Here is a 13952-nt window from a genome sequence, read left to right on the forward strand (position 1 = left end):
AGAAGGGTCATTAGACCCTAAACATTAACTCTGATTTTGCCTTTACAGATGCGGGCAGACCTGCTGAGCTTTTCTAGCAACTTCTGTTTTTGCTCCTGATTTACAGCATCCACAGTTCTTTCGGTTTTTATGTTGCATGACTCGCCCTGATACCAAGCACTATAATTTCCAAGAACATTTTCCAACAGTTTAACCCACTCTGTTCGCTGTCTTTATTCCCTTTCTAGAATAGTGGCTTTCTCATCCATGACTCTGTTCAAAGTCTTTCCTTCTGGCAAGGTCTCATACAACAACAGAGATAGTGATACTTTATAGATTTAGCACATGCTCAAACAACACATAGGGATTTCAACTCAATGGAAAATTCACCAGTATGTTCCAAAATATATTTAGCTATAAATATAAATAAAAAGTATAAATAAAATAAATAATTTACAAATCTCAATGTACAAGAATACAAATACACCATGAACTGTCATATTCAGCTACCGCTAACTCTTTACAATATTGACATACAGTCAGATCCTCTGCTGTTTATAGTATCCACATAAAGGGGCATCTTATGCTGTTTAAAACTCCATGATGTAACCAGTCAGACAGCAAGGTATTCCCAACTCACCAGAATGGAAGGAATTTACAGTACCTTGCAGCCTCTGGAGTTCATACAATCAATAGTTTGTTTAATCGCCAAGTTCGGTGGCTCAATCAGCTCCACTTGTGTTTTGACGCTGTTCTCAAAGTAGGGCCCAATCAGAATATAATTCTCTCCAAGCTGATCTACTGTCAATTTGGTTTTGGTTTGGATGACAGTATAGATACCACCCACTAGAACAGAAAAAGAGCAGTCAGAATTGAATAAAGGGACATACTTCAATATCCATATATTCTCACATAAAAAATGCATGAAAAAAATGTTATTTGACTACAACTTTCAAAGATCATACATCAAGTACAATCTCATGGATTCTGGCCCCAACCATCTGCAGGCAATCACTGCAGACAAATATCCAAATATATATAACAACAGTGCAAATAATAGACAGGAGCAAAAACTTCTCACAATTAAAAATGTAACTGATTCACAGTGAAATTGTATTTGGTTACTCTTTATGCGGCTGATATTTAGTCAAATCCCTATAAAAGATTAGCGAATCTCCAATGCAGGATGGAGCAAATTGTCAACACTGGTCTGGAGTCCTTCATAAGTAATGATACAAGACTCAATTCTCCCCCTTTCCATGGAAAAACATCACTTTAACAAGAAGTACATATTTATCTTACAACCTTCCCTTCCATTTCGTGATGTTTATTCCACTTTTACACTTTGCGTAAATTGTACTATGCTATTTCTCCAATTCCCAAACAATTGTAACTACCCATGTTTCACATAATAGACCCTTACATTCAGCTGACAGGAGCGACTTGCAATGCACCAGTCTGAGTTCGGTGTAAAAGAAGTTTGAATTTCCAATCGTCCAACTCTGATCCCTTAAGATATGATTTAATCCATACTTTCATTCTATTGCACAGGCCCCAAACTTTTTATTATTCTTTCATGGGATGTGATTGTCACTAGCCAGGCCAACATTTGTTGACCATCTCTAACTGTCCTGGAGAAGATGGTGACAAGCTGTCTTCCTGAACCTCGATAGTCCACTTGGTGCTTTTAAATTTTGACATAGTGGCAGTGAGGGAACAGCAATAACTTAAAGGGAGTGGTGATCCAATCTGCTGCCACTGTCCTAGTTTTGGTAGCGGTCATAGCTATATGGCAACCATCTGCAGTGCCTTCATGAGGTGCTACAGTGCACTGCAAACATGGAACACACAGCTGCCATTGTGCATCAGCGGTGGAAAGACTGAATGTTTAAACTGGCAAATCAGGTGCCAGTCAAGTGGATAATAAAATGTGAGGCTGGATGAACACAGCAGGCCAAGCAGCATCTCAGGAGCACAAAAGCTGACGTTTCGGGCCTAGACCCTTCATCAGAGAGGGGGATGGGGGGAGGGAACTGGAATAAATAGGGAGAGAGGGGGAGGCGGACCGAAGATGGAGAGTAAAGAAGATAGGTGGAGAGGGTGTAGGTGGGGAGGTAGGGAGGGGATAGGTCAGTCCAGGGAAGACGGACAGGTCAAGGAGGTGGGATGAGGTTAGTAGGTAGCTGGGGGTGCGGCTTGGGGTGGGAGGAAGGGATGGGTGAGAGGAAGAACCGGTTAGGGAGGCAGAGACAGGTTGGACTGGTTTTGGGATGCAGTGGGTGGGGGGGAAGAGCTGGGCTGGTTGTGTGGTGCAGTGGGGGGAGGGGATGAACTGGGCTGGTTTAGGGATGCAGTGGGGGAAGGGGAGATTTTGAAACTGGTGAAGTCCACATTGATACCATATGGCTGCAGGGTTCCCAGGCGGAATATGAGTTGCTGTTCCTGCAACCTTCGGGTGGCATCATTGTGGCAGTGCAGGAGGCCCATGATGGACATGTCATCAAGAGAATGGGAGGGGGAGTGGAAATGGTTTGCGACTGGGAGGTGCAGTTGTTTGTTGCGAACTGAGCGGAGGTGTTCTGCAAAGCGGTCCCCAAGCCTCCGCTTGGTTTCCCCAATGTAGAGAAAGCCGCACCGGGTACAGTGGATGCAGTATACCACATTGGCAGATGTGCAGGTGAACCTCTGCTTAATGTGGAATGTCATCTTGGGGCCTGGGATGGGGGTGAGGGAGGAGGTGTGGGGACAAGTGTAGCATTTCCTGCGGTTGCAGGGGAAGGTGCCGGGTGTGGTGGGGTTGGAGGGCAGTGTGGAGCGAACAAGGGAGTCACGGAGAGAGTGGTCTCTCCGGAAAGCAGACAGGGGTGGGGATGGAAAAATGTCTTGGGTGGTGGGGTCGGATTGTAAATGGCGGAAGTGTCGGAGGATAATGCGTTGTATCCGGAGGTTGGTAGGGTGGTGTGTGAGAACGAGGGGGATCCTCTTGGGGCGGTTGTGGCGGGGGCGGGGTGTGAGGGATGTGTCGCGGGAAATGCGGGAGACGCGGTCAAGGGCGTTCTCAATCACCGTGGGGGGGGAAGTTGCGGTCCTTAAAGAACTTGGACATCTGGGATGTGCGGGAGTGGAATGTCTATCGTGGGAGCAGATGCGGCGGAGGCGGAGGAATTGGGAATAGGGGATGGAATTTTTGCAGGAGGGTGGGTGGGAGGAGGTGTATTCTAGGTAGCTGTGGGAGTCGGTGGGCTTGAAATGGACATCAGTTACAAGCTGGTTGCCTGAGATGGAGACTGAGAGGTCCAGGAAGGTGAGGGATGTGCTGGAGATGGCCCAGGTGAACTGAAGGTTGGGGTGGAAGGTGTTGGTGAAGTGGATGAACTGTTCGAGCTCCTCTGGGGAGCAAGAGGCGGCGCCGATACAGTCATCAATGTACCGGAGGAAGAGGTGGGGTTTGGGGCCTGTGTAGGTGCGGAAGATGGACTGTTCCACGTAACCTACAAAGAGGCAGGCATAGCTGGGGCCCATGCGGGTGCCCATGGCCACCCCCTTAGTCTGTAGGAAGTGGGAGGAGTCAAAAGAGAAGTTGTTGAGTGTGAGGACGAGTTCCGCTAGGCGGATGAGAGTGTCGGTGGAGGGGGCCTGGTCGGGCCTGCGGGACAGGAAGAAGCGGAGGGCCTTGAGGCCATCTCCATGCGGAATGCAGGTGTACAGGGACTGGACGTCCATGGTGAATATGAGGTGTTGGGGGCCAGGGAATTGGAAGTCCTGGAGGAGGTGGAGGGCGTGGGTGGTGTCACGGACATAGGTGGGGAGTTCCTGGACCAAAGGGGAGAAAATGGAGTCCAGATAGGTGGAGATGAGTTCGGTGGGGCAGGAGCAGGCTGAGACGATGGGTCGACCAGGGCAGGCAGGTTTGTGGATTTTGGGAAGGAGATAGAAACGGGCCGTGCGGGGTTGTGGAACAATAAGTGGGCTGCTTTTTACTGGATGGTGTCAACTTTGAGTGTTGTTAGACCTACACTCATCCCAGCAAGTGGAGAATATTCCATCACATTCATGACTTTTCTTATAGATAGTGAACAAGCATTGAAGAGTTGATCACCAAGCAGATTTGATCACCAAGCTTGTGTTAGATTGCAATCAAACACACTGGCTTGGTGAGCAAGTCTACAACTGCATCCATAACCCAAGTTACAAATCCTCTCAAAACCTTTAGTTAGAAGACAAAGTAGTCACCATAAATTTCCCAGCCTTCTTTTGTAACCAAAGAATTTATATGGCTGGTTTCACTCAGTTTCTCAATAATGGCAATACCAGTATGTGGGTGGGGGAGGAATTCAGAGACAATAGTACCATTGTATGTTCCAGGGATATACTAGATTCTGTCATAATAGAGACAGTCATTGCCCAGTCTTTGATTATCACATCAGCCTAAGCCTGAATGCTGTCCATGTCTTGCTACACATGGACATGGACTGCCTCAGAACTGGAGCAATTATAAATGGTGCTGAAACTTGTGCACTTATTAGGAAACATCCCCACTTTCTGACTAAATGATGGAGGGAAGGTCACTGATCAAACAGATCAAGATGGTTCATTGGCCTCATGACTACACTGAGGAGCTCTGCAGCAATGGCCTGGCTCTGAGATAATTGGCCACCAACAACCACAGCCATCTTCCGTCATGGTGGGTTGTCTCCACCTTTGGAAAATTTTCCTTCTGATTCCCATCAACTTTAATCCTTAATGTCACAGTGAGACAAATGCTGTTTTTGTGCCGAGGGCAGACACTTTCATCTCACACGTCCAGATCTTTTGTCCATGTTTGGACCAAGGAGCTGTAATAATGTCAGGAGCCAAGTGGCACTAGCAGAACTCAAACTTAGTGTCAGTGAGCAGATTGTTGCTGAGCAAGCATCACTAATCAGCACTGTTCATTACCCTTCCCCATTTATTCTGCTGACTGATCGAGAATAAGGCAATGGGGCAGTAATTGACAGATTGGGGTTGTCTGTGGTCAGGACCTGTGAGTAAGTTCCTGCACTATTTGACTGATGCTTCCATTCCATTGTCTTCAATGCCTCTCCACTTCTCTCTGTCCTCCTTTAAACTACCACTATGTCTTGGACCAAGCTTTTAACCATCCTCGCTGATATCTTCAAGTCTTTGGATTCATGTCAAGTTTTGTTTGACTACCTTCCTGTGAAGTGCCTTGGAAATCATCCAACAATAAAGGCATTTCATTAATTCAACCTGTTGAGATGATTCATATTCTAATATTTTGGAAGCATAAAAACCAGATAATGCATCTTTTATAGATTTTTAAAATATATATATAAAATATATATATAAAAAATAAATATAATTGCCTCTCTGGGGGTTGAAAAACAATCAGCAACTTTTATTTCAAACTATGTGAGTCATTTCAGTAAAGATAGCACTTAAAAAAGGCAAATCAATCTTTACAGATCTGGCAGGTCTGATTCCTATCCCAACTTGTGCAAATCTCAGGCTGACTGATGCAAAAAATGAATTGCAACATTGTTGGGATATGAAGGGGCTAAATGAGCCAGGCTTCCTCTCTTGTTCGGTATTGGGTGACACCTCTTGGGGCATGGACAATCAGTGATATTGGCTGGAAATGATCAGCTAAAGCTTTGATGTATGTTCATGTTAATATTGAACCAAATATTAACATGATTTGTTAATGTGATACAGTTTGGCTTCACACCTGAAGAATAATCAGCAAGGTGAGGTGTGATCAGGCAACCATCATCAATGGAAGTATTGGCCCGAAAGAATCAGGTTTTGGAGAGAAACAGGGGCAATAAATAACTGAAAAATAAAATATTAAAATCTGTAAATGTCCTCATGAAAGTAAAATTTTGAGAACTAAAAGTTAACCTCAATTTAAACATCCAAAAAAGTTATCATTTCAGATATTTATCTCAAGAGTTAATTTTTGAACATTACTTGCAACTTCCTCTGAAAACATTTTCTATTCTGTAAAAAGTTGTGACAGCTTCTTTCTCAGACCTAGCAGATCTCTTGTGGTGCTGCTCATGTTGAGTAAGAGGATATGTTGCTTATTACTGAGAAATATGCAACACATCACAGAAAATACCCTAATATTGTCGGTTGGACAAACTATAATTAACCACAACTGTTTTAAAAACCAGTAATCACTGTAATTAACAGCAAGGAAGACATTGCTTGTTGATTACAGTGTGTAGCCAGTAACATTTGACAGCAGCAGTCTCAGATTTCAGTTGCCAGGGTTACATGGGACAGTCATTTAGGAGGATTTTATAGCAGGATAATAAAACTTCAAGAACATACATGGTTACACTCATTCAGCCTAAAGTCTGTTTAGAGTCCATTCAGGATTAGAGTATGAATTCATGAATTGCTGAAGACAGTAAAGATAGGATGAGTAAACTTTGTTGTGAATTAATTTTATATTCATCTACGTTACAAACATTACATTTATATTCTCGAACCAGCAGTGCCAAGCAGCATGTAGTTGTTCTGTTGATCTGATATAGTACTGACCTTCCAAAAATGACTTGATGTAGTTTGGCTCAGTATCAGGGTGCGAATAGCATTTATGTGTTCAACTTGGAGTGTGAGGTGCCATTTTCTTTGGATGTAGAGTTTTGAAGAGTGAAGTTTACAGGTAAGACAGCAGGTTGACTGGACTTAACTTGAGTGAACAGCAGCACGCACAGAGTCTAACAACAAGCAAAGTTATGGCAGAAACTTTTACTACAGCCAAGATCAGGGAATTTTAACTTTCAAAGTGGCACTCATAACAACGATGACTACACTTCAAAAATAACGCATTGACTCTAAGGTAGTTTGGATTGTCCTGAGGTAGTGACTGGTGTCATGCATCTATAGGTTTGTCCATTGTCAGATGGATTCTGGGGCCTCAGATTAAATTATGAGATTTTACAAACTCTGGTTCAATATAATTGTTTCCTCAAAGTTAGAACATAATGTGAAATTCACTGTAAAATAAGACATTTTAAAATTATACACTTAAAAGACCTCTTCACAGAGCAATCTGCTGTACAACTTTGTGGTATGATTATTTCAAAACAAAACTGTCCCTGCATGAGAGGAGTCAGAACAGAGTGAATCAGAAAGATATACTCAAAACATATTTTGATTGTTGGCGCTTATTTGAGTCCAAGATCGAGGGCATTCATAAAGATTTTAAAGTGTCGATGTTTAGTTACAGTTTGGAACGATATTCTGCAAACCATTTCCAAATAAAGGTAGAATTTAAAAAAAAACTGTGAGGCTTGAAATCAGAAGCAAGAAAAAAACTTTATTGGAGGAACTCAGCAGGTCTGTCAGCATCTGTGGAGAGAAAACAGAGTTAACATTTGGAATCCAAGCAGCCCCTCTTCAGAGCTGAGAAGGGTCACTAAACTCAAAACATTAATTCTGCTTTCTCTCCACAGGTGCTGCTAGACCTGCTGAGATCCTCTAGCAATTCCTTCAAATAAATGTGTTTTTGCTCCTTTTGAAATGTACAAACTTCAGGCCTGCTGTAGCATTCATTTTTCAGAGTTGCTGCTCCCCCACACAGCTGAGAGCAGCAAATCAGTCTCAAAAGAAATAATGAGAAACAATTAAAACTAAATTTTAAACTCGAGTGCAGTTAGCACAATTGCATCATGGTCATAGAGTCATACAGACCCTTTGTTTGAACCAGTCCATACTGAACATAATCGCAAATTAAACTACTCCCACCTGCTTGCTCCCGGACCATATCTCTCCAAACCTTTCCTATTCATGTACTTATCCAAATGTCTTTTTAAACGTTGCAATTGTACCAACACCCACCAACTCCTCAGGAAGTTCAATCCACATGTGAACCACCCTTTCTGTAAAACATGTCCTTTTTAAATCTGTCTCACCTTAAAAACATGCTCCCTCTTCTTGAAATCCCCCATACTAGAGAAAGGCACCTATCACTAGCCCTATCTATTCCCCTCATGATTTTATAAATTTCTAGAAGGTCTCCTCTCAACCTCCTACACTCCAGAGAAAGAAGACTCAGCCTATCTAGCCTTTCTTTGGAAATCAAACCTTTCATACCCGGCAACATCCTGGTAAATCACTTTTGAACCTCACCAGCTTCATAAAATCCTTCCCATAACTAGGTGACCAGAACTGGACACAGTACTCCAGACGAAGCTGCACCTATGTCCTGTACAACCTCAACATGACTTTCCAATTCCTATACTGAAAGAACTGAGCATTGAATGCAAGCGTTACAACTCTTTTCTAACAACCCTGTCTACATGATGCAAACTTCAAAGAATTATGCACCTGAAGCTCTAAGTCACTCTGCTGTACAGGACAACCCAAGGCCCTACTATTAATTGTATAAGTCCTACCCTTGTTTATTGTACCAAAATGCAATACCTCGCATTTATCCAAACTGAACCCATCTGTCTTTTTTTCCAGCCCATTAATCCATTTAATCAGGATCCCTTTGTAATCTTAGAAAACCTTCTTTGCTGACTGCTATGCCACCAATTTTGGTTTCAAACGCAAGCTTACTAACCATGCCTTCTACATTCTCGTCCAAATCATTTATATAAATGACAAACAAAAGAGGACCCAGAACCGATGTGTGTGGAACATCACCAGTCACAGGCCTCCAGTTTGAAAAACAACACTCCACCACCGTTACTCTGTCTCCTGCTGTTAAGTCAATCATGTATCCAATTGGCAAGCTCACCCTGAATCCTATGTGACGGAGGGTTACTAATTAGACTACCATGTGGAATCTTGTTAAAGGCTTTACTGAAGTCTAATAAAAAATGTCTATTCTTTTTTTCCTTATTTCCTATTCATTAATTTTTTTGGCAACTTCCTCAAAAAGCTCAACCAAGTTTGTGAGGCACAATTTTCGTCACATAAAACCATGCTGATTAGTTTCAATATTTATTAACAGAGACAACCAATTTATTTTTATTGCTACAGTTTGGTGCTGGAAATACTGCAATTTTTCAAAATGGATAACTACTTTCAAATTGAGTCTACGGTGACTGTGCAACTCAATTCTGAAATGTGCCAACAGTGACACTGGCATGTTCTCAGAAATACTGTCAGGGAGAGGGGAAACAACTTTGATGGGGACACAAAATCTGCATATATGCATCAACTGCCTGATGTACTGCACTCCTTGCACTGATTTCTGTTTGCTTCGGTTTTTTTGTTCATCTTTTCCCTCCTGCATTCAATAAAAATAATATAAAACACTAAAAACTATGTATTTTTTGACATTTTTGCAAAATGCAAAATGTCAAAATTAGCTTTTATTAACCTAATCATCCTTTACTGTGTTTAAAGGAGTTTTAGAACTATCATTGCAACTTCTTGTGGCTGATCTATAGCCAAGAACTGATGCTTGTAGCAACACACTCCTCCTATTACAAATTAGTTTTCAGTCTGCAATATCATCTGTTGCTAAATTAAATGTGTGCATCTTATGACTAATCAGAAATGCTGATCATGAAGATGTCTTACACACTCCCCACCCCTGCCCACTCCACTCTCAAATTTAGGGAATTGCAGTGAAACTGGTCTAAATTACAAGTTCAATGTTATTGCTCTTGATCTTAACAATCAAATTTCATTGAATCAGCATTTACTCAAACTCCAAGAACTGAAAATTGTGAAACTTATTACATTGCCTTCCCATCTCAATCTACAGATGTTTAAATCACAACTTGCTGTCACCCATTCAGTATTCGTAATTTATCTTAGTTTCTATTTTACTTTGTATGACATTTATATAGATCTCGTATGAGTCAACCCAATGGAATGGAGAGGGCTGAAAGGAAAATGGGAGGCTTTCCTAAAGGCCTCATTTATAGTCAAAATATAGTCATTTATAGTCAATATTGCTAGAATCCTCACTCAAAATACAGCCTTCAATCACTGGTGGATCCGTTCAGGAAGAGGCTTGTATTATTGGTCTTATTCTTTTCGTAATTAACTCATGGGATGTCAGCATCTCTGGCTGGGCCAGCATTTATTACCCATCCTGAATTGCTTAGAGAGCAGTTAAGAGTCAATCACATTGCTGTGGGTCTGGAGTCACATGTAGGCCAGACCAGGTAAGGATGCCAGTGTCCTTCCCTCAAGGATATCGGTGAACCAGATAGGTTTTTCTGACAATCAACAATGGATTCATGGTCATTATTAGACTCTTAATTCCAGATTCAAATTCCACCATCTGCCCCAGAACACTATCTGAATTTCTGGATTAATAGTCTAATGGTAACACCAATAGGCCATCGTCTCCCCTAACTGAAAAAAATTCCTAAGTGATCTATTATTCAATACACTGAACTCCTTGCTAGATCAGATATGGACAATGGTACAAACAAGACATTCTGCTCCTAAGATGCTGCTTGGCCAGCTGTGGTCATCCAGCTCTACACTTTGTATCTCGGATTCTCCAGCATCTGCAGTTCCTATTATCTCTGATACATGTAGGCATGCTTACTAATTTTGCCAGTTACATTTCTTCTTTATTTCTTTGATCTCTTCTCCTGAAGGCACTGACATTACTCATGTAAAACTAATGATTGTGTAAATATCACTTGTGTTATTATACAGGGGAGTAACTCATCGATGGATTGACCAGAGATCTACACTCACAATTCCTTCAACTTCCCATCCCAAAAACACAGAACCCTCATACACCAGCACAAGAACTCTGCCATGCAACAGTACACCGAACTAAGTCACAGTCATCTGCCCAAATTCAAGTGCATTGACTCTGGGGTAAGGAGCTAATCAACTTGTGTGGAGTAATAATTGCAAACTTAATTGGTGAAAGTACTGTTCAATGCGGGATGAAGTCACAAACCAAGCAAGTCCTAGGGTGGATTCTGATTTTGTGCACAGCCTGCTTAACTAACCAATCCGTCAACACTCAATATTTCGAATAACACATCAAGAACAACCACTAAGACAAGGTGTTAAAAGAAAGTTGGCATTAATGGAACTAAATTCCACTGTGGCCAACAGTCTCTGGTGAGTAGTAGAGACAGTAGGAAGGAAAAGGAAGATCTCCTTACAGGACAAAAAGAAGTTCATTTGCAGCCATCATTTGCTTCAGGTATAAATGTGTTGTCATCAACCTTTATTTTGACAATGAAGCCAAAGTCATATATAGAAGCAGCCTCTGAGTAGTACTCAGAGCCCTCTCTTGTTTAATTGTGTCAAAATGGGAAAATGTCAAGTTGAAGCTGGGCACTTTCAAGCAGGGAAGACATCTAGCAATATTAACAGTGGCTGGGAGCAGACCATTCACACAAACTTTCAGAAACAGGCCCAAGACATAATAGATTGAAAACAGGGACATTCAACACAAAACTACCTCAATACAATCTTTGTACATTCACAGTAACAGGGTGTACTTGATATTATCAGATATAAAGAGATCCAAGGAGAAAAATGATCAAAGTTCATAACATCATAAATGGACCATATATGGGAAGCCCAGAGCATTACTTTGAAATAAGCCAGTAAAAAAGGCAGAGATATAAATATAAATGAGTAAAAAAAATTGAAAACTTATACAAGTTTACACTCAGAAGAATAACACATATGTATAATATTGTTCTTGTGTGAGAGTAGCTAAGTCGAAAGATATCCAAGATGTGATGTTACGATGGGAAAGCTGGATGTACGCATGCAGTAGTTTTCAAACTTTCTTGTGTGGGGGAATCCCACATTTTCAGAAGCACGTCTGCTACCTGAAGATGACCAGTGCTATAACTTCAACTAAAACATCAGAAATATCCTGGTAAAATAAATATGCTACAATTCGTTACTAGTGACTGCTCACAGCTGGTCTGACGCCAAAACTCAAGCAAACAGGAAACCTGAGCATTGCCTGGGATTCCTACAGCCTTATGTGAAGGATGAGTTTGGATGCGGGCAGAATGACCTTTTCTTGTCCTTGACCTTTACATTCTTATCTTGGCAAGTATGCAGGATTGGAAGGTTTTTCCTAAACCTGTAATGTGCCTCGACTAAACCTCAACGACACTAAAATGTGGTATTATTGTGATATGACATTTGAAATGTCAATGAGCAAAGCTCATTTAATATATAATACACCAATGCGTCTGTTTTTTTTAAAGCATATGCAGCGTACGTGTTGCTGCTTTGCAGCGAAGGCGGACAAGAAATTGCTTTGACAAGGATACAAGTATTGATACTGTTTCCCAGCAGAAGTGGGGGGTGGTAGTTTGTTGTTAGTTTGCCTGCCCCGGCCGAGTTATGCAGAGCCGGCCTCCTGCCGCCGCCGCCGCTGCGGGAACTGCAGCCCTTACCTTTATTCGCCACCTCCCAGGCGACCTCGAACAGGACCAGGTTGTCGGCTGGGAGTTCATCCTCGAAGCCGGTGAGCGAACTGTAGGAAGGCGAGCTGCTCAGGAAGGACATGGTGCTGAGATCGCAACAGGATTCGGCTACATCGGAAATGAAAATGGAACGACTAAGAACGCCGCTCCAGGCACCGAGCCAGCTGCCAGCAGTACCTAGAAACCCCACTAGGGGGAATGTGATGGGAAACAAACCGAGAGGCGCAGCGACCACCAGGGGGAGCGGATTTACAGAAACCCCTCGGTCTGCATTAGAAGCGGAGGAATGAGTAAATGAATGGACCCGAAACATTAATTCTGGTTTATCTCCATAGATATTGTCAGACCTGAGATTTTCCAGCAATTTATTTTTTTAAATTTCTGATGTTTAGCATCCGCAGTTTTCTTGGGATTAAATAAATGAGTGGATGTATGCAGAAAGTGCTTATCTGGTTAGTCACCACTTTACGGAAAATGGAATTACCATGTAAGGCTATTTCAGATAAAGTTCCGAGATTAATAATAACTTGCATTTGTAGAGCGTAGTAAAGTAAAATAATAAGAAGAACAATAAATGAATCAACATTGGAGTTGGGAAAGGTCAGAGGCTTAGTTGAAAAAGTGAATTTTAAAAAGGAGTTTAAAAGCTAGAAATGGAAAGCAGGTCTGAGGATTTGGGAGTGATTCTTGGTCATAGCAACTGATTTCTAAATTAAAAAGAAAACATTAGCTACCAGATTAATTTGCAATATTGTTAACGTTTAGACGTGACAAAAATTGAAATACATCACAGTTTAGCCCACAATTAACATTAAACGACTAATGTATGAAATAAGATTCGAGAGCTTTGGTTACTACAGTCTGTAATATAGGTGAGCAAATGCCGTCATTCTGCGAGAGACTAAAGGAGATAAAGACATAAGTCATATGATCAGATCAAAACAAAAAGTGCTAGAGATCAAAGTCGGTCAGGCAGCATTCGTAGAGAGACAGCAAGCCAAAGTTTGGAGTCGAAATGACTCTTCATCACCGCTTACATGAAGTGTGGAAGGAACAGCATTTGTACAATAATAGCCGTTGGGGAGGAGTGCTGGGGGAGAAAGCAGAAGTAGGCCATTCAGCCCATCAAAGCTGCTCTGGCATTCAGTGAAATCATGGCTGTTGTAATAAGAGGCCATGTTGGTAGTATATTAGTCTGGATAAAGGATTGGTTCGCTAATAGAAATCAGAAAATTGGGATATGAGGAGGGTGTGGTGTGCATTTTCAGGTTGGCAAACAGTAACTTGTAGAGTGCCACAGTATGGGTACTGTGGCCACAATTATTTCCTATATATTAATGACTTGGTTGAGGGAAATTAATGTACTGTTGTCAAGTTTGTAAATGGCACAAACATAGGTGAAGACAAGTGGCAAGGATGACACCAAGATTTTGCAGGAGAATGTAGACAGGTGAAGTGAGTGAACAAAATCTTAGCATATGGAGGACTTGGCAGGAAAATGTGAGGCTACATACTTGGCATTCTGGAAGAACAAAGGAACTGAAAATAATTTAAATTGAGAAAGAGTGCTGG

At 41.8% G+C, this 13952-nt stretch overlaps 1 protein-coding gene across 2 annotated transcripts in view; it reads right to left on the reverse strand.

The window, feature by feature from the left end:
- The window catches only part of LOC125459432 (glycogen [starch] synthase, muscle-like), an 85451-nt gene extending 72892 nt beyond the window's left edge, over positions 1 to 12559 (reverse strand). Inside the window, exons 1-2 of one of the 2 annotated variants that reach the window (XM_048545887.2) lie at positions 12351 to 12559; positions 644 to 825 (exon numbers count right to left, since the gene is read on the reverse strand). In XM_048545887.2, coding sequence (XP_048401844.1) covers positions 644 to 825; positions 12351 to 12462 — 294 coding nt within the window. In that variant the 5' untranslated portion in view covers positions 12463 to 12559. The remainder of the gene's footprint in view (positions 1 to 643; positions 826 to 12350) is intronic. The other variant, XM_048545888.2, reaches the window with a different exon arrangement.
- Between the last annotated feature and the right edge of the window lie 1393 nt (positions 12560 to 13952).

Source organism: Stegostoma tigrinum, chromosome 17, assembly GCF_030684315.1.
Source record: "Stegostoma tigrinum isolate sSteTig4 chromosome 17, sSteTig4.hap1, whole genome shotgun sequence".
In the NCBI taxonomy this organism is placed as follows: Eukaryota; Metazoa; Chordata; class Chondrichthyes; order Orectolobiformes; family Stegostomatidae; genus Stegostoma; species Stegostoma tigrinum.